Genomic DNA, 19,926 nt, shown 5'->3' with positions numbered 1-19,926 from the left:
TAACAGTTTAATGCAAACAGCTGAATACGTACAAAGGACATTTGGCCCGCGCATGCCGTGTCATACTAATGCCGGATTATACATATATGTATATGCACATGGCAGGCATCGGACGAGGAATGAAGAAACAGCGTCACTCGCGTGGGAGGAATGTTGCGTGGTTGTGAATTCACGGGGGAACAGTCGAACGGATCACGGATGATCCAGCTCGATTGTTGCCTTGGATACTTGCTCGAGCAAGCTCTATGTTCCGCGCGTAAATGGCGTACGATTGCAACATAGCGCTTCCTTCCGTTCCCGGCGAACGATAGTTTACGTACGTCAGCTGTTCGAAGGCATGAACGCGCGCAGTAAGATCGCGAAGGTGTTTGCGGTGCTTGCGCCGCGATTCCAGGCCATCGAGTGTTCGCATCGATGTTCTCGAGAATCGATCAGAGGCCTCGACGCGAAGTGTTTCTCGATAACATGTTGACAGTTTCGACAATTGAAGTGGGCAACGATTTTGACCGTTAGAAATAAAGTTATGGCGTAGCTTTTTCGAGTGTGGATCTAGTTCGTATTCGCCTTGATTATAATCATAATCTTATTCGCCGGGCGATTATATTATGCTGCAGGTAAAACTGGTAGATAGACATTGGTTCTAATTACGGTGAAGAATTCAATTAAGATCTGATCCTGATCGATCGGAACAGATGTAGGCTTGGTGTTACGAATAGTGTGTATATCCTACTGCTCGAGTCACCTATTGACGAACGATTGACGAGAGAATTAATTAACGGTCTCTGCTTTCTCTCCATTAAATCCGGATCAGATTGCGGTTCAATTAAACGGATGACTGTTTAAATTTCAATTGAATCGATGTTAAATACCGGGATTGAAGATTTGAAATAGATATTGGTTAGGACGGGGTCTATCTTTGGCCCCTGCTTATAAACAGGGTCTAGGGCACGTAATTTAGGCAGCCCCGTATAGTACGAATGAACGTTAGGAATTGTTATATTTAAATACTAACAGAAAGGCCCATAAAAGATTACTTTAATTGTTCTGAGTGAACAATTTTTATTCGATTCAAATGAATACATCACATCGATTCACGTTGATTTCTGTGGCTATACTTTTTTGTTCTATTCTGTGTGTGTGTGTGTGTGTGTGTGTGTGTGTGTGTGTGTGTGTGTGTGTGTAAAGTTATAGCTTGGTTAGATCGGAGATGCGTCGTAGATAAATTCCAAGACGAAGCCTAGCTTGGATGCAGATGCATTCGTCAACAAATGGCGCGATGATTCATCGTGATAATTTGAATGCAGGTTCGCGGTCGACTCGAATCGGTTGATCAAGTGCCAGCATCGAGACGAGACGTCAGTTGTTGTTGCGGCTCACTTCCGGTCTTCAACGCCGGTAAAACGAAATTTCGTACCGAACGAACGATTCTTACGAAGATTTCTCGACGAATTCCCGACCAATCTGGAACGTAATTCACATTTCAAGTGTTCAACGACGAATTTTCCCTGTAATTTGTCCACGGTATCGTGATAAAGGTTAGTAAAAATATTTCCGATCCATAACCATTAACCCCCATTAACCGTGTTGGTGATTGCCGACCAATCATATTAGAAAAGTGAAAGAGATTCTGATTGGTCGTACACGAAATCGTAACGTACATAAATTCAAATGGTAATTTACTGCGGATCTTATGCGCCCAATAAGAAACAATAAAATACAAAACGAAATTAATTCAAGAAATTGGAGATTTACACAAAAATTCATGAGCCAATTATGACATCAGTCCGATACGGGATGTCCGTTACGATGTAATTTACAAATAGCAATCTCTGTCTTCATTAGAGTTGTATGCGGTGTAATTGAGATAGTGTCATTGGTGTATTGGTTCGTCGATCTCTTCAACAGGTTCCAACGATACGTTTAAAATCGGATAATCGACATATCCACGATGGTGGGTGTTGTTGATCTGTCTGACGTAAATGAAGAGACCACGAAGGTAAAATAATCAACTTAGGCTGTGACATAAATGAAAACGCGTGGGTAACTCGAAGCGAAGAACGGATTACCGTTTACTCAGAACTGTGCATACATTCGCAGGTTACCGCGTTAGTGATAGATATTCAGGGCCCAAATGGTAACAAAAAGACCCGAAACGTACAAATATATGCACACGGACTGTAATATGTAAAGTCGGGTCAGATTTACACTTGACTTGGACTGAATCGAAGTTGTGATGCGTATCAGGATGTATTGGACCAGGGCTGCGATGGATCCGTGTATTAGGCTGTCTTAGATCCAAGTTGGTCCTACATCAATCTACATCAACGGTCCCATGCAAACCAAGTGTAAATCATGATTGAGCTCGAAGATGGTCCCGCAGAAGACGCTCTGAAAAATCCCAGAAGATTGGTACGATCGCTAGGCGGAGGGAGACGGAACGTCTGTGTCGAGCAATTTTTGGTTCCACCCCGATGAGCATGTCTCCTCGGTGACCGTTGAGGATGACTCCCGTCGGATATTTTTGAGTCCACTGTTACCGCGTGCCGCGGCGTACATTTAATACGTATCTCTAAGGCTGGTACGCACGTATATGTATATGTATATGTATATCGGTTGTGTGCGCTTGTATATTCGCGTTCGTTCCGCTCGCTCGCTCGTTTGCCCGCTAGCTCGCTGGTGGCCGTGCCTGTCTATTATTAGTCGACAGTCATCGGAGTCGGTCGTAGCGTGCGCGCGGCCGAGCGACGACGACGGACGTGAAACCCGCGGAAAAAGCTGGAAAAAAATTCGACACACGGTGAGGCAAAATAAAAACGCGGTTCTTCCCACGAGAATTTTTCTCGTGTGGGCCACACGTGTGTTCGCCGTGCGTGTGGTGTCCACCGTTCTCATCAGGCCTTAACGTCACACACGGCGGATAGTTCCCGATCCTCCGCGCAGCCCACCGGTGACATCCCTCGTGGGACAGAGAGGAGTTTCATTCGACGCTATCTCGACGCCCTTGGATACGATGATGATGATGATGATGATGATGATGATTCTAGCACGCTTTTCACTGTGAGTCTCGCCGCGTTCACTCGGCGATCTATGCGTCTCTTGATCTACAACGCGATGCCCCTCCCCTTCTCTTGATCGAAAGCTCCTTTTATTTCGCGCGAGTCGGTTCGAGAGGTTTTCGTGAAAGCTCCTACGCGTTACTGTGAGACTGTCGACTGGGTTTGTTTTTTATTTCTTTTCGGTGGAATTACTATTACTACTACTACTACTACTACTATTACTACTACTACTGCTACTACTACTACTACTACTACTACTACTACTACTACTACTACTACTACTACTACCATACCATTTCTACTACTTTTATGGATGACTCTAATATGTCGTAGTTTGTGGAAAGTGAAGTATGTAGCTCCTTTTGCTTTTGTACGTTTTGTCGTTTCGAGAGATTTGCATGAAAGCTACACCACGAGGGAAGCTGATCGAATTGGAATGTCTTTGGAGGGAATTGATCGATGACGATCTGATTTATTCCGGGTACTGCTTCTGTGCATGGATAGAGATATGATGGTAGTTTGTGGAAAGTGATGTAGAGTTCACCCGTGTGTCTCTTCTTGTATATTTGTAGTCCTCCTGTTTGGTGTGTCGAAGCGTGAGTGAGTGTTTGGTCCACAGTGGGAATGTATATGTATGCCATTGAAGACTTTATTGGCCTTTGTGGGAAGACCCACGCGTGGTAGTTTGTGGCCCTCGCCGTTGACGAGCGAGAGAAGTTTTACTTGTTGTAGCGTCGTATTGGTAATCGACACGTGAATGGAGTTTCTAATTTCAATTATATTGTTAACATAAGGAACCAGTGAACTTGTTATAATATTTTTATTATTTATTTTCTTTAAGATGAGGGATGCGATTTCGCAGAAAGGAAACAATAACAGTAACAATAATAACAATAACGCAACACCCTCGAAGACCAAGCCTTCCTTGGAGATTTATCGACCTCCAGGTTCGTACGTTTATTATTTACTTAATTATTCGGATAATAGAATACAGTAAATATTAAGATTATAATATTTCTTCAGGCGGAAGAACAGAAGGAGCCACGGCGAACGTCACTAATCCGCGATTGAACGTACACGCGAAGGAGTTCACTATGAAGCAGAACGATTCGCATCCTTCTAAGTGAGTATAAACTACATAGAAGAACAGTGAAGACACGGGTTGACTGTATGTGTCGGGCGCATTACAGCGGATTGTCTGGAATGTTAATAAACAGCATATATGTATATCCGCGAAATCTAATTAATCTGCGACAGATCTCGGAACGCTTCAGAGCGATCCCCGTACTATCTGCAGCATAGCAAGTCGAGCGGCAACGTGCACCGGTATTTGTACGCGCAACAACAGCAACAGATACAGCACACCCTGCAGCAACAACATCACCAGATATCCCGTCAGTCGCAGGGCAGTCATCATTCGGCGCTCAGACAGGCACATCCGCTCGATAATTCCGCGTCGGGTGGTAATATTATACATGTAGGAAAAGAATTATACATGTAATGCTTAAATATATACATATAATATGATTATATTGAAATTATTCCGTATCGGTTTCACAGGGCTCCGGTAGGGTCCATTTCAGCGTGGACCAGAACGAAGTTAAAGCGAATCCGGGAAAACCCGGCAGGCTCACCAAGTCGTTGTCCTTTGTCTCTACGTACGGTTTGAAACGATCGAAAAGCCTGAACGCAGCCGATGTGTTGGCCGCGAAGGCGATGAACATCTCGGACGCCTCGGAATTAGGGAAATTCCCTCCTGGGGTTCAGGACACGCTACTGAGGGCCATCGAAGGTATACATATAAGCGTAGATTTATTAACACAGGAAAAATCGCATCTACAAATGGAGTTTCAATTGCTTGGCTATTTTCGTTGGCTAGATCCGAATCTATTAAATGCAAGAGCGCTCATGGAACTGGTACGCCACATTCTCGAGAGGGTTGTCGAGAACCGGAAATACGCGGAGCCTGCGGCGAAAATTTGTATCACCATTATAGAGGTTGACGTTTGTCGAGATAGCATTACCGTAAATACAGTATATGCAAATTCCAGTTGGCGGGTCAAGGTCACCGAAAGGTTTTGGTTACCGCCAGAATCATTCTGTAGCCGTTTTTTTTCTATTTCCTAGATTTTGCAATTTAATGTTCTTGGAATCGAACCTGAAATATCTAGCTAGAATTTGCATTCGCAATATGGGGTCGTATCCTGTCTAACTCTGATCGGTGTGTGATACAATCGGTGCAGAAAGAAGCTAAGGAAACGTTCTTGGAGTCCTTGTTAAACATGTGCCAGCAGTGGTACCAGGATCGCGTGAAGATATTATACGACAGATCCAGTTACCATCGTTACTCTGCCTTCATGACGTTCCTGAACGAGATGTATTGTCAGGTAGGGCACGTTCAACCGGATCCGGTTTTTTTATGCCTCGCGTAGAGGCAACATGACAACAGACGTCTAATAATACACACACCTGAACCGTTCGAGGTACTGTTACACGATCTTCGCTCGCACCTTTGATCATCGTTGAATGTTTTTGCGGGATACACGAGCAGGGACGACGATTATTAACGCATCCGTCTTCATGCATATGTATGCTTACGGTTCGCAGTTGAAGCGGAGGCAGCTCCAGCTGAAGACGCAACAGGAGGGCGTTCCTCCTGGACGCGTTCTCTTGACGTTGCTTTGGAAGTGCTGTCAGGACTGCTTGCAGCCACCTGTCGTCAATTCTCTGGCGGAGGTACCCAAAACGTTTCATTTATCGTTGCCCGAATATTTTCTGCAAATTGCCATTGCTGGTTAAACAGTATATTATGGTTTGTGCTTCAAGGACGAGTGACATTTTCTTCTCTTCTGTTTCAAAGACGGACTGTCTGTTCTTCGTCCTGACGTGTATCGGCAAGGACTTGGACACTGAACTGCCGGCCCAGTTGCAACAGTTGCTCGGCAGCTTGAGGGACGCGTTTCTCGCCGAGGACACGATCCTGCCTCCGGTCCGAAAGACCCTTCTGCAACTGATCGAGCTTCACGCCGCCCACTGGCAGCTTCCTGCTCCGGCGGTCGTCTACTATTACCCTGGATCGACCTCGAAATGATCCTTTGCCATCTCCGGCCCCTCCGTCCATTCGTGTCGGGCTCTGTCTCGCGTGTCCGCAATCAAGTACGCGTGGATTCAAGCGAGTGCGGTGTATATGGAACAAATGCGATGACCTTGACGTTCGTATTGCCACTTCTGGGAGTCTCTTGTGCGTCCAGTCTGTCGACACTCGATGTACTGGGGAGTTCTATCGTTTAACATTTCACGAGGACACTGTATTTGTTTCATCGAGCGTGCACGAGTTAACAGGGTTCTCTGTACTCGAATGCATGTCGGGATCTCGGATCGTTTCGAATAAAAATGAAACGAGTCCCGTTAGGCTCCGGGCTATAAAGAATCGTTTCCGAAGGTGATCGATCGCCTCGGGCGACTCGATGAAAGCTTGCATGGTCGTTACAGGATCCGTAGATCCGTTTGCAAACATTAATCTTGTATCGGATATGATACTTGATCCGATTTTGCGAATGAAATTCTTTAAATGTTGCTCACTGCTCCAAATGATTGAAATAGCTAACCAGATGACTCGTGAACGAGATATTCTATATAACGTTAACGTTACAAAGAAGAATCCTATTTCTTTTGTTAAAAACTCAGCTGACGTTTATACCGCATTACATTTTGAATATTTATATCTGCAATAAACGTATAATAAGTCTTTCGTATACCTCTAGAAATCGAGTCTGTGAAACGGAATGAAATTCGCAAAAGCTGTGAGATCAAAGCAACATTAACAAAAATTTGTCAAATAGACCTAATGAAAGTCATTCTCGTTTCATTCGCATGATCTCAGATTATTCGTCGAACTTGTAAAGCAAACAAAAAATGGCTCCGAAATCGCAACAAGAAGCGTTTGTTCGAACGACGATGCGTCGGCTTCGAAACATGCGACCGTGATCTCGTCGTTACCGGGAAGAATGATTGTTCGCCGTCGTCACAAGACTCGTAACAAGAAAAAACAAAAAACGATTTACCGACAATTGTTATTGCGCGTATCCGTGGGAAATGACGCAAAACTCATCGATTCTGGCACCGACCGTTCTCGATTAACGTCCATGTAGACGACTTGGCCGGCAGGGGGGACACTTCGCGGTTACAGATTAGAAACGATTTCGTCAGTAAGTCACTGGGCTAAGAAATCGGGACATTCGAAACCGGTACGATGCTTGATGTCTTGGCCAGAAATTATCACATCTCGCCATGGAATCCGAGGAATCTGAGAGTGTTCACCTCTCGAGGTGCGCAGGTTCACGGTTAAAGTCGGACATTGAAAGTCTCGGAGGGATTTGCGACAACGGAACCATGTCGAAAAATCGATGAAAAAACTTTTCAATCTTATTCAAGTTTCGTATTATACTGTCGACACAATTTTTGCATTCTTCGACATGGATTGTTTTTTCTCTTTTTTTTTTTTTTGGTAAACCGCGTACGATGGAACGAGCGCACGATCGAAGCAGCAGTCGTTTGTAGAATGGAGGATCGAGGAAGTTCGAGAGATTCCAGTGGGATATTCGCCTCGAATTTTTCCTCGGCTTTTTCCGTAAATACCGAACGAATTCTGAAAGAGAAACGACCCTCATGTGGAACGATCCGAGCACGCTTTACGATGACACAATAATATAATGTCGACTGAACGCGATTGTACATCCAGGTATTTCGCCTGGCCGCGTGAATACCAGAGGACCACTTCTCCTCGACGTCTTCCGTACGAAACACGGGGAATGGTAGTAGTGACACTGTGAATGACTTAATAATTGAAATACAGGTGCAACGATTTGTTTTAATCCGATGTTGTTATTGTTTCTCTTGTATTCGTCTTGGCGTAACGATTACATTGCATTTCAGGTGAAACGGATGGAGAATGAACGTTGTGACGTTGTCGACGTTGCTAAATGTACCCCGGATGATTCATAATAGAAAAGATATGAAGAGGATATTGGAAGGAAGCAGAGAAACGCGCGACATATACTCTTAATGAGTACGTTCGTGTGATCTCCTTCTCGAAATGCAATCGCCTTTGCCAATTTGTGCCAAGGGCGATAAAAATCGCCCGATAGCTACGATCTCTCGCTCCTTTGCTGTCTCTCTCCCCCTCTCTCGGTCGGGTTGACTCACGTTGCGCGTCTCCACGGGAGAACGTCTATGTCTATGCCGGGATATGTATGTCCTGACTTGGATCCTGTCGAATTGGTCGGATTTCTTCTTCACAACGCTGATTGGAGATCGATCGAGAAATCTGAGACAAAGAGAAGATACCAAAGAGAACTCGAATGGTTAGGGATTGATCGGAAAAGAAGTTAGGTGGTACACACAGCTGATTTAACGAATGTTCCACCTAGCGGAATTATTACACATTATCCCGAGGGTGAACGGCGGGGAAAGGTTTTTTTTTCAAAAATGATTTCTTCACACTTCCTTGAAACTACATTTTAATACAGTACTTATTACAATACTTACTACAATACTGCTTTTAGGAATAATACCGAGATGCCCGAAGTCTTGGTGTGGATTGTTTGAAGTCCTGATTACTGAATATTCGTCTTATACTACCTGCTTCTGTTCGTTTAACTATGTCGTTTCTTTAATCCAGCGATTTTACAGAAACACGTCATGTTGGGTTACAACATATAATCATTGTAATTACATGTAAAACAATCAGAAGCGTGGAAAGACTAGCATGAATCACCTTGACTCCACCCAAATAAGTCTAGGGTCAACTATTACCGCGGAGAATACCGGATCAAACACCGAGACCTACATTTCACAACTGACATATATGTATGTACTATGTCTCAAAGATAGCAGCTTCCGTCTACTTCCAGGACCTATACACACACACACACACACACACACACACACACACACACACACGAAGAAGACGATCTTTGCAAGGGTTCCATCGAACACCAATAACATACATCCCAGCAAGTCTAACACCCAAGCAGGCTCCGAGTAACTCTGAAAGGACACAGCATGATTCACTTAGTCTCCATTCTCTCCTGGGACCACTCTTATCATACCAAGGTACACACATCCAAAAACATCCTATCCAAACTCTGCATCTCCGTAACGGATCAATCTCTTCCATCAAGGTCATACCTCGTCGAGCCCCAGGAACGAACAGACAGCTCTCCTCTCACCTATACCAATTCATCTCGAGGACCTACTTGGACGTATACTCCGAGGTTTTCGTCAATAAGTCACATACATGCATACACACACATACACAATCATCTTGGTGTGTGTATATTCGAATTCTTCGGCTGGCTCACCAGGATGTTCTCCGTGCGGTGTCAGCGGCAGACATCCGCGACGTCGTCGACCTTGAAATCCCACGGGTCGGAGAACCGAGAGAGGTTTTGCCTTGGGTAATCGGTGCCGCGGACTCGAAAACTAGGCCTGCGCCTGCGGTGACGTCGCCGCGGTGCGTCGCGATGTACACGAGAAGTATCAAGCAAACAGCAGTGATGGGAGGGCGGGAGGAAGGCGTGCGTTCGCGGTAACGAAACAAATAGGCCGGCGACTTTCACCGCGCCGTAGCCGAGAACGGCCGCGAGACAGGCGAGAGAGCCGAGCGCGCGGTCCGCTCTTGGCCGAAACCGCTCCGTGTACCCTCGACTCGCCGCCGCCGTTCTCGTCCTCCTCCAACAGAAGGAGGTGGGGAGGGAGAATCCTGCTCGGCCGCGCGGAGCGGACACGAGGCACATACCCCGAGAGCAAACGGGCCTCTAGATTCTTTTTCTTTCGCGGTGCCGTGCCGTGCACGTGTGTGTCCGTCGTTGTCTCTTGTCTCTTTGAAACCGGCGTTCTACCCGCGAACTCGACTTCTTATAGTGGTGTGAAAACCACTTGCGCAGTAACGGATAGTTAATATACTCGAAAAACGGGGTTCCTACGTGTGTGTCACCATCTCTTCATCCGTTCCGTACATACACTTGCTAATATCATACCGTTACAGACCGTAGTCGCGGTGGTTATCCCGTGTACGATGTCCATTTGTGTCTGAAGATTGTGCAGTAACGGTTTTCGTTGGTGCGGTGAGAACAACCGGGGCTGTTGAAGCGATGCTAGAGCTGCTGGTGTTGTTCACACGATGACGCGACGACCACCAGCGGGACGTGACCTGACGCGGCTGTGCGCATTCGTCTGGCTGCTACGGTGTGTCCTGCCCGCTGGGACCGGTACGACGACCTATGGTTACTAGATGCTCGCGTGTGTGATTTTTCCGTTGCTCCTGATGAAAGTGTAACGAGAGTGAAATTATGTGGGACGGGATCGCTACCATTCGTTGAAACCGATCACCTGTTGTTCTGTTCGCTGCGCTTCCGTTACGTTGGGGATAGGATTTGAATGCCGGGATGTGTGTGAGTTGTTTAGTGGTGGAGTGAGTCTCGTGTTGCACCGTGTGCTTAAGTTATGCGAGTAGATGTTTGCACGCAGTAGGTGCAGCAGGCACACGGGGATCCGAGGATGGTGTGTGTCTCTGGAGGTTCGAAAGTAGGCCTTGGTATGGACAGTGTTTGCAGATTGGTTTTTTCGTTTGTCTTCAGTGTGTTAATGTATATACTTATATACAGACACACGCTATTACTGGATTTCTATTGCAATGTATGCGTACATTACCATATAGCCGATGTTTAAATGCGACAAACGCGGAGTTTCGAGGGTAGTCGCCCGGAGATTTGAAAGTGATACTTTTGTGATACTTTTCGCAGATGGAAATGAATTTTTATGATTCGTTTCACAGAGAGAATTCCGCAACCCGATGAGAAAGTCAATCCGCGTGTAGTCTTTGCCTCTGGATATAGTAAAATTGGTTATCACTTGTTGTTGAAAGTTTCAATCAGAGAAAGCTGGTGTCGTCTGTTCTACATTCATTAACGTGCTAATTTCCAATATGCTTTCGGCGATTTTATGCTTGTTTAAATTCTCTTTTTTAGGGACAAATTTCGTGTGTGTTTCTTTTAGGTTCAGGTACAGTTGGATTCTGTGGTAGAGGCTAGGTGCTCTTTGGGTAATTTAGAGTGATTTCATTGAATTTTACGATGCGTGTAGTCGAAGCTCGTTGTTCCAACTTGCCTCTGTCGGTTACATTTCAATTGTGCTTAATTCAGTGTTTCTAACCAGATTTTGCAATACATATCAAGGTGAATCACTTCAGTTTCTTACAGTTCAGGTCCCCTTGAAACTCACAGAAATTCTCACAAATATTCCAAAATTTAATGTAACAAGCGACTTCATTAGCGTTTACGAAGCACATGCATTCTATTGTGTTCCTCCACGAACATTTCTATTCGCGATTCGATAGATCGACAGCCGGATCTCCTCGGGTATCTAAGCTCTACGATCACCACTAATTTATGTGCACAACAGATCTATACGAACGAATTAGCATTGCCCACGATATTATACCAATTGATCGATCGACGGGTGATTAATGTGACGTGGACGATCTTGAACAGTGATCGATCAGGTCGTCGAATATCTTGGTTCATTTGTTTATTCTTCAATCTGAAGATCTGTATAAGTTTGTGGATTATTTTTTGGCCAAACTTTATTCGAATAATACATATAGTAAAACTGGCGGTATCCAAGGTCATTATACAGATTTCTAAACTGAAAATTGATATTTTTGCATATTATTTGACACATATATTACATAAGTTTACAGTGAGAAAAAAGATTTCCCAGAAGAAACGTTTACCCCTTTATTTAGATTAGACGCATTTGCCCATCTGTGATGCTCGCTTAACGGTTGCTAAACGAGGACGATCCTGAAAGTCTCCCTACATACTTAGTCGTCGTCGTCGTCGTCGTCGTCGTCGTTCACTTTCGATTTTTCGAATAATCACTGGTCATTTGCTTTCCTCCGCTGGAAATTGTGCTTTTTTGGGCGAAGTACCAGATTTTTAGTACGGTTCTTCTCTTCCAGGGGTGCTTACACACAGTTACGCGGATAAACAGCGGTACGATGGATGGTACAACAATCTGGCCCATCCGGATTGGGGATCGATCGGCAAGTACTCCAGACTGCTTAATCCTTTTATACCATATTCATTCAATCTCATTGGCTCCTTTAATGTACTCACTTTCGTGCCGTTGCAGACGGAAGAATACGTGAAATATTATATTAAAGAGTATTAAAGACTTAACATTCACAACAGTCAATGAAGTGATTAAGCCCTTGAGGGATACTGGCACGTATGTGTACGTTTAGTTTTTCTTTCATTCAAGTATTATTGCGAAACTGTAAACGAAATATTCACTAGGAAATTTTCATGCACAAGTGATGAAAGTAGATTAACACCCGTACAGGTGCCTGATTATGATTATTTTGTTTTGTAATTTTTTTCTCTGGTCAGTGTGTATGACAGAACGAAATAATTTCAATATTACGAAAGTGGTCTAATTGTATGTGAAAAATCTAAAAAAATTAAACGCATCACTTATTTGGTGTTACATGGATTTACGTTACAATAATATGAAAGCATTTTTACAGAATATTTCATTGACTCAGGCCATTTTTATAATCATCGGCATAATTAGTTAAGGCTGGATACCCTGATCGGTAGGAACTATGAATCGATATGATTTTACCATAGTATATCCTTGACGCAAAACTCAATTAATCGAGTGTTCACGAATCGATAATCGTGTGACAGGTGAAAAAAAAAAGAAAAAGACGCATAGAACAGCTGAGAATAACCCGGTAGTGTGAAAGATGTTACGAGCCTCATCAACAGATGTGTGTTATGATTGTTTAAGCACGGAAATAGTAGAGAACGTTAATCGGCAATTTTAGAATAATCGTAAATCGAGAAAATAAAAGAAGAAAAGACAGGTCGTAAACTCCTGTGTAATCGTTTGTTTCCGTTGCACGGTACGGATTGTACAAGATGTTTCCTAATATGTGGGCTTTGTAACAAGCTCGTGCGTTGCAAGTGTTCACCCTTGAAATTCTAGCCGCACGTTACGAAACACAGTGGACACCGGAGTAAATCTTGAACTTTGACAACTTCGGATCACGTAAAGAAATATTTTCACTGAAATTGTAGTTATTAGACTGTGGATTCCGTGCATCGGTAGCATATTTGTGTTGCCTGAAGCTCAATTTACTAAGAAATGCAGCAAACCAATGAGTGGTTTTAGGGGCTCTTTTGGTAACTTTTAATATTTTCTTTTTTATTTATACATATATCTCACTGAAGTGAGTGTCTTGACAAAATTATGCAGTGCTGGCGTACGTGATTGTATGGAAGTAGACTAGGCGAATAAATAGACAATATTTCATTTATGTTGTCCATTTAACATGTCCCCTATGAACATGGAAAGTTTAAAAGAAAAAGAAAATTAGAATTTTTAGATTATCCAACGTTCCCGTGTGAATTCGTGACAATATTGACATGGCTCTCGTACCTCCGTAGACAGCAGGCTGATAAGGAAGATGCCAGCGGCGTATTCCGACGGGGTCTACATGCTGGCTGGCCAGGACAGACCATCCTCGAGGAGGCTCAGCCAGCTGTTCATGCAGGGCGACGACGGTCTGCCATCGGTAAAGAACAGGACAGCGTTGTTTGCTTTCTTCGGTGAGCAACCGTACGATAACGAAATTCGTTATTAATTACTAGAACAACAATACCAACAAAGTTATACCACTACCGTACGCCAGGTTAAATTGCACGCTATCGAACTCATCGAGAAAAATCGAAACTGGTAGTGTTCGGTTAATGGACAGTTGACGAGGGATTAGGATTAATGCATCTGATAAAAATCCACGGATCGTTTATAAAACCGATGTTTTATCACTTCCCTTGTACGCTTTGCGTATTTCCTGTCGTGGTCTCCTCTTTTAATCACCCGTCAAAAAACCCTTTGGAATTCTGAATATTGCCTGTCGATATGAGTCAACCGGGCCAGAATCGGCCAAAAACCATGATGCATCATCGGCGAGAAATTCTCTATTGCGCAGAAAATACATATTTTGGAATGGGGGGAATTACGAGACGAGTCTGCCGGCTCTGTTCGTCTCTTGCTCTCCGCATTCCGATGATGGAAATGTTCGTGCCCAACAGGATCTCGATTTGTACCGGGAAGTGACGTTCGTCATTCACAAACTTATCAGAGAAAACGGTCATGGATAGAGGCTGGAATTCTGGATCGTGTATTATGGTCAATCCGAATACATATCCGTATTGTGGGCGTGTTGCGCAAAGCCTCGAGTGTCCGGGTTGGAAACGAATGCATAACGTTCGAATGATTTCAGCCGATTCGACGATAAGTTAGTGGGGTTCAGGACCTGCAAGAATCATTTGGAGCAACTAGGGAAATTTAGTTGAGGCCTTATGAATTTTTTTTTCAAGAATTTTGCAAATTCAATTGTTCATCTGTTCGGTGTATTAATTATTTTTTAAAAGAAGACAGAAATTTCTACGTTCGTTCTTGTCATTATGAATCACGAACAGTGGTTTTGCCTTTCAAAAATCCGCGGTACGAAAGAAACGATCATCGCGATCTAGACAGACAGGAGAGCGGCACGTGACCGAGCTCGAGTTGCACGGCTTTCCTGTCGAAGCCCTCTCGTAGGAAGGCTGAGGCCTTCGTGGAACGGGCCCGTGGAAAGTCTGTCCTCGTCGAGGAAAGTAAAAACTGGGACGCTCCGGGCCGAATTCCGTCTGTGTGCGTGCTTTCTGGATGTTTGAGGAAGCGGTGTTTCGTCGGTCACGTCGCGACTACCAAACTCCCCCTCCTCACTGTGTGTGTGTGTGTGTGTGTGTCTTCATCGTATTACGGGAATGATTTCAGGGCAGCTGGTCACGTCGGAAATCATCATGGCCAGCGAAAGCGGCTGCCCCATAGAGTACCATCGGATCGACGTAGAGAAATGCGATCCGGTGTTCGACAAGGAGTGCCATGGTAACAAATACATCCCCTTTCGTCGCGCGGACTACGACCGCAGCACCGGGCACAGTCCGAACAGTCCCCGCGAACAGGTAATTTCCTTGCTTTACACCAATAGTGGCGTTCAAAACTACGTATGTACACATATAGCACTGCGTGAACCTTCGAAAAATTATCATTTTTTCGGAATTTTTTTTCTCCAGTGAACTAAATGTTCAACATGAATGACGTGTTGCCTATTTATTAGTAGACTTATTAAGACTTAAATCGGGGCCCTCCTGGAAAGTGGTGCCCGAGACAACAGCTTCCCTAGTCCTCCTCCCCTAATCAGGCGGTGACGTTGTCCGTTTCGTAGACCTTGATGTGAACTCGATGAATCGAACAAAAGAGATTCTTCAGTCCGATTAAACGCACGCACGGCGGTACAAATTATTCGAGTGGTATCATTATTATTAACGACGGGGGAAAGTAACGCGTGATTAAGAGCTCCATAAAGTGTCTCTCTCGGTGTGCATAATGATATTCGCTGTCGAGCGAAATCGGCTACTAAACGTTTCCCCCGATAAGGGTGCCATTCGAACACATCAATTTTCCGTTTCCAATTAGATTCGTACTGTCTCTAAATAGAAAACTGTAATTTCGATCCATTTTATCCATTTTCTGTCGCGCGATCTATAAATAAACGAACCGTCATTTACAGTGGGTGATGAAATTCTTATGAACAGACAGAGAAATCGTATACTTTATGGTTTCGGTGTTAATATGACTTCAATAATAACGAAGTATATCCTTTCTTTCTTTTTCTTCTTAACATATAGATACACAATTTAATTATATTCTGGTATGTTCAGAAGACAGTATTAGAGTAAAACGCATATTTGTACATATATATATATAAAAATATATCAGTAAAAACCTAACAACACGTTCTGTAGACAAAAGAAGGTATTATTATAAGTGTATTTGCAATTCTGTTCTTGATCAAAATTCAAGCTGGTACTTCATATAACATGTGATACATTTCTCTCTGGGAAATAAGTCGTGAAAAGTAGCTCTGAATACGTGAGGTTCCAGATAAACAAAGTGACGAGCTGGATCGACGGAAGTTTCGTCTACTCGAGCAGCGAGGCGTGGGCGAACACGATGAGGTCCTTCAGGAACGGCAGCCTTTTAATGGAACCGACCAGGAAGTTCCCTGTCAGGAACACGATGCGCGCACCGTTGTTCAATCACGCGGTACCCCATGTGATGAGGATGCTGAGCCCTGAACGTCTCTATCGTATGTTTTCTCGTCTCCACATTTTTATTTTCATCGTCGTGCTCTGCGACGTTTTTTCTTTTTTCTTTTTGTAACCAGTAGAGATTGTTTAGTACTCGGGGATCCGAGAACGAACCAGCATCCGCCGCTTTTGGCACTGGGGATTTTGTTTTATCGATGGCACAACGTTATCGCCGCTCGGATACAACAGGAACACCCGGACATGACCGACGAGGATTTGTTCCAGAAGGCGCGACGCATTGTTGTGGGAACGCTTCAGGTGAGAGGTGTTGAATAGACAGAATTCGATTTGAAAAATCTATATAATTAAATTAAAATAAAAAAAAAAAAGACTTCGCCAATGAATGAACAGTATTAAATAAATGAACACTTGTAACCAATGGCGCGAAAATTGTTTGAATATGAAAGAAGGAATTAAAAAAAATCAATATTTAATCGTTTGATTATTTTAATAACTAAATTTATTCGTTTTTACGTATAATGTTCATTCACTGGTACGTGTTCATTTACAGGTGCATCCACCTTACTTGGTTCGTTTTCATTTTAACGGAAAACTACGTAAAGTTTAAAACTTTTAGGGTGGTTTTAATAGTTACGCCACGCAGTATTTAGTGCTACTATTCGATTTTGTAAAAAACCTTTTGTGATGCGTTTGTAAGGGTTTGCAATCGAATTGACGAACATCGGTATGAATCGTTTCATCTCGGTGAAACATGTTCGTGTAGCTTATGTTACTTGCAGCGACATTTAACAAACCGTAATGACACGAACGCATCCTTTCTGGACTGGCGTAAACTGTCGTCTGAGTATTATCAACGACGTAATTCCATATTATTTCCCATTGTAACTGTACATCCTCGCCGTAACACGATAGACTAATTTTATATTGTACTCGGATACTTGAACGTGGAATCGCAAAGCGTGCCGTTCGTTCTGTGAAATCCCTAAACGGCCGTATTTGAGAATCATTTCCTGTCGTTTTCATTCACAGAACATTATATTGTACGAATACTTGCCGATGATGCTGAACGAGGAACCGCCACGTTATTCGGGCTACAAGCCGGACCTTCATCCGGGGATCAGTCACATATTCCAAAGCGCTGCTTTTCGTTTTGGTCATACCCTAATACCGCCCGGTATATACCGTCGCGATGAAAATTGCCAGTTTAGGAGAACCAATACCGATCAACCGGCGATCAGACTTTGTTCCACATGGTGGGACTCGAACGTAAGTCCTACATAAATCCTGAAGGTACCTAATGGATGGATATCTTAGTGATCTCAGATGTTCCATAATTCTGATATTCTTTAATCCACCTGATCAACAGTTCGTAACGATCTTCCGTTTCGCAGGAAGTTCTGACAAACAGCACGATCGAGGAGCTCATCATGGGTCTCGTATCCCAGATAGCCGAGAAAGAGGACAATCTCCTCGGGCCGGACGTTCGGAATAATCTCTTCGGACCGATGGAGTTTTCCCGTCGAGATTTAGGAGCGTTGAACATTATGCGCGGAAGGGACAACGGGCTTCCCGATTACAACACCGCTCGGGCACAATTCAAGTTACCACGGAGAAAAACATGGAACGAAATTAATCCAGAACTATTCAACAAGAATCCATCGTTGCTGCGCACCCTGGTGGAAATACACTCGAACAATCTGAACAACGTCGACGTGTACGTCGGCGGGATGTTGGAGTCCAGCGCAGGCCCCGGTGAACTGTTCTCCGCGGTGATCAAGGAACAGTTTCTTCGTTTGAGGGATTCGGATAGATTCTGGTTCGAGAACGAGGAGAACGGGTTAGTGGTCTCGATGGGAGGACCCATCGTGGTACCATTCACGGCGATGACTTTCGGGTCCTAGCAGACGGAATTTTTTTTCATAAATTATATCGTGAACCCTTTCGCAGAATTTTCACCAAAAGCGAGATCGAGGACATACGTCGTGTTACCATGTGGGACGTGATAGTCAATGCGACTACGATCCCACCGGATGCTGTACAGAGAGGAGTGTTTGTATGGGTGAAAGGAGATCCTTGTCCTCAACCGTATCAGCTGAACTCAACGATGCTGGAACCATGCGTTCCGTTGCAACGTTACGACTATTTCGAGGTGAACGGTCGTCCATCAAATTGCATTTTAACCTTCGAGGACTACACTGGGTTTCTTCGGTCACCCAGTCCGTCCGAAAGACACCTGACATTTCTGAATGGTAAAGGACGGGAAGGATGGGGCTGTGATGTTATATCAAATTACTTATATATTCTTTTTCCTTATTCTCTTACGAATCCATTGAAACAAAAATCTTTAAAATCGGTGCCTAATCTTGCTGTACAACACATCGTGCAATACTACATTTCTCTTTCTGCTTTTCCAACAAGTTTTATAACTTTGCTGTGTAACGTGTTTTATGTTACATAGCGTAGACGCTGCTTAACCAATGTATGTACGTGGTCGAATCGGAAATACAGTCTGGTCTGCGAGGATTAACGCGATATAATAATTTAATTTTTCATTGGACAGATCAAGAGCGTTATTTATGCGTGTACTTTCAACAGGGGAGCGAGTTGGTGTACATATACGCTTGTGTGTTCCTTGGCTTTGTGCCGATTCTGTGCGCCGGTGCTGGTTACGGTCTGGTGAAATTGCAAAATCGACGTCGCAGACGTCTGAAGATCCTCCAGGAGGAGATCCAGAAGCGAAACGACGGGAAGATTTGCGTGGACAAGATGGTCGTGCGCGAGTGGCTGCACGCGAACCACCGTCGTCTGGTCAAGGTGAAATTCGGCCCGGAGGCAGCGCTTCACATCGTCGACCGGAAGGGGGAGAAACTGCGCACCTTCGATTTCAGCGACGTGAACACCGTGACCATGGAAGAGTCTCAGGTGAATTGCGGCAACCCCGTCTTTTTTTTTTCACTGTTTCATAAAACTTTCGCGGAATCTACTTCAAGAGATCTCGAACGGAACCGTTTGCGCAAACGTGCGCGGTCTTTGGTAAGGAAAAAAAAAATTGAACGCACGGGGAATTTATTCGTCCGCGGAGAATTCCTCATGGAATAATTTTTAAATTTAAATTTTACATTCGACCGGGTCGTTGCAAAATACACCGGTAAACTTTGTGTAATTCCACGCTTTCGTGAACAGAATTTATATTCTCTTGCGTCACGCGGGGGAATCGCAACGGTCGAAATAATGATTCGATTAATCCACAACTAATGGGGGAATTCTCGCAATGATGTTCTGAAAGTACACAGTTGATTATCATACATTATTTTGCGCACCAACCAAATAATTGGGAAGTCGAGTATAGTCGAGAATGGTTCGACCGTTCTGTCAATTCGTGTGAGCAAATCAAGGTCCTCGACGTTATATGGAGGTTAGGCGCATAGATTTAATCAGTAAACCTTTCGTTGCATTGTATAATACCTTATATAAAACACATAAAGAACGGCCATTCATTCGGAATGCGCGTTGATATTGTTTCTCCGGGGGGATTGGCATCTTGGGTGTCCCCTTTGTAACAATGACTTCCTTTTTAGGAGAATGAGAATGGTCATCGCAAGGCGTTGGTACTGCTTCGTATACCGCGGGACTACGACCTT

At 44.1% G+C, this 19,926-nt stretch overlaps 2 protein-coding genes across 4 annotated transcripts in view; both read left to right on the top strand.

Annotated features, from left to right (window-relative positions):
* The first annotated feature begins 389 nt into the window (after nucleotides 1–389).
* LOC107191338 (CBP80/20-dependent translation initiation factor) lies at nucleotides 390–6,164 on the top strand. 3 transcript variants are annotated; one of them, XM_015580349.1, is made up of 10 exons: nucleotides 390–614; nucleotides 1,305–1,535; nucleotides 3,898–4,003; nucleotides 4,080–4,179; nucleotides 4,314–4,533; nucleotides 4,617–4,848; nucleotides 4,936–5,054; nucleotides 5,300–5,443; nucleotides 5,664–5,792; nucleotides 5,917–6,164. In XM_015580349.1, exons 3-10 carry the CDS (start codon nucleotides 3,898–3,900, stop codon nucleotides 6,145–6,147), a joined length of 1,281 nt encoding a protein of 426 aa, XP_015435835.1. In that variant the 5' UTR covers nucleotides 390–614; nucleotides 1,305–1,535; the 3' UTR covers nucleotides 6,148–6,164. The 3 variants fall into 3 exon arrangements, with proteins under 3 accessions (XP_015435835.1, XP_015435836.1, XP_015435837.1); XM_015580350.1 differs by lacking the exons at nucleotides 390–614; nucleotides 1,305–1,535 and adding an exon at nucleotides 2,711–3,057; XM_015580351.1 differs by lacking the exons at nucleotides 390–614; nucleotides 1,305–1,535 and adding an exon at nucleotides 3,160–3,216.
* Nucleotides 6,165–8,304: 2,140 nt separating this feature from the next.
* The window catches only part of LOC107191309 (dual oxidase), a 15,163-nt gene continuing 3,541 nt past the window's right edge, over nucleotides 8,305–19,926 (top strand). The window contains exons 1-11 of the mRNA XM_015580307.1: nucleotides 8,305–8,419; nucleotides 12,079–12,162; nucleotides 13,571–13,732; nucleotides 14,949–15,136; nucleotides 16,119–16,323; nucleotides 16,416–16,582; nucleotides 17,315–17,551; nucleotides 17,677–18,122; nucleotides 18,233–18,434; nucleotides 18,881–19,207; nucleotides 19,864–19,920. Coding sequence (XP_015435793.1) covers nucleotides 8,305–8,419; nucleotides 12,079–12,162; nucleotides 13,571–13,732; nucleotides 14,949–15,136; nucleotides 16,119–16,323; nucleotides 16,416–16,582; nucleotides 17,315–17,551; nucleotides 17,677–18,122; nucleotides 18,233–18,434; nucleotides 18,881–19,207; nucleotides 19,864–19,920 — 2,190 coding nt within the window. The remainder of the gene's footprint in view (nucleotides 8,420–12,078; nucleotides 12,163–13,570; nucleotides 13,733–14,948; nucleotides 15,137–16,118; nucleotides 16,324–16,415; nucleotides 16,583–17,314; nucleotides 17,552–17,676; nucleotides 18,123–18,232; nucleotides 18,435–18,880; nucleotides 19,208–19,863; nucleotides 19,921–19,926) is intronic.

The sequence above is a fragment of the Dufourea novaeangliae genome, unplaced genomic scaffold, assembly GCF_001272555.1.
Source record: "Dufourea novaeangliae isolate 0120121106 unplaced genomic scaffold, ASM127255v1 scaffold246, whole genome shotgun sequence".
Classification (NCBI taxonomy): domain Eukaryota; kingdom Metazoa; phylum Arthropoda; class Insecta; order Hymenoptera; family Halictidae; genus Dufourea; species Dufourea novaeangliae.
This window is presented reverse-complemented; position numbering and strand designations above follow the sequence as displayed.

Bases quoted from the DNA above. Each gene is read 5' to 3' on its own strand.
- LOC107191338 (XM_015580349.1), top strand. From the start codon at position 3,898: ATGAGGGATGCGATTTCGCAGAAAGGAAACAATAACAGTAACAATAAT. The intron at 4,180-4,313 runs GTGAGTATAAAC...AATCTGCGACAG, and splicing joins AACGATTCGCATCCTTCTAA to ATCTCGGAACGCTTCAGAGC. The intron at 4,849-4,935 runs GTATACATATAA...TTCGTTGGCTAG, and splicing joins GCTACTGAGGGCCATCGAAG to ATCCGAATCTATTAAATGCA.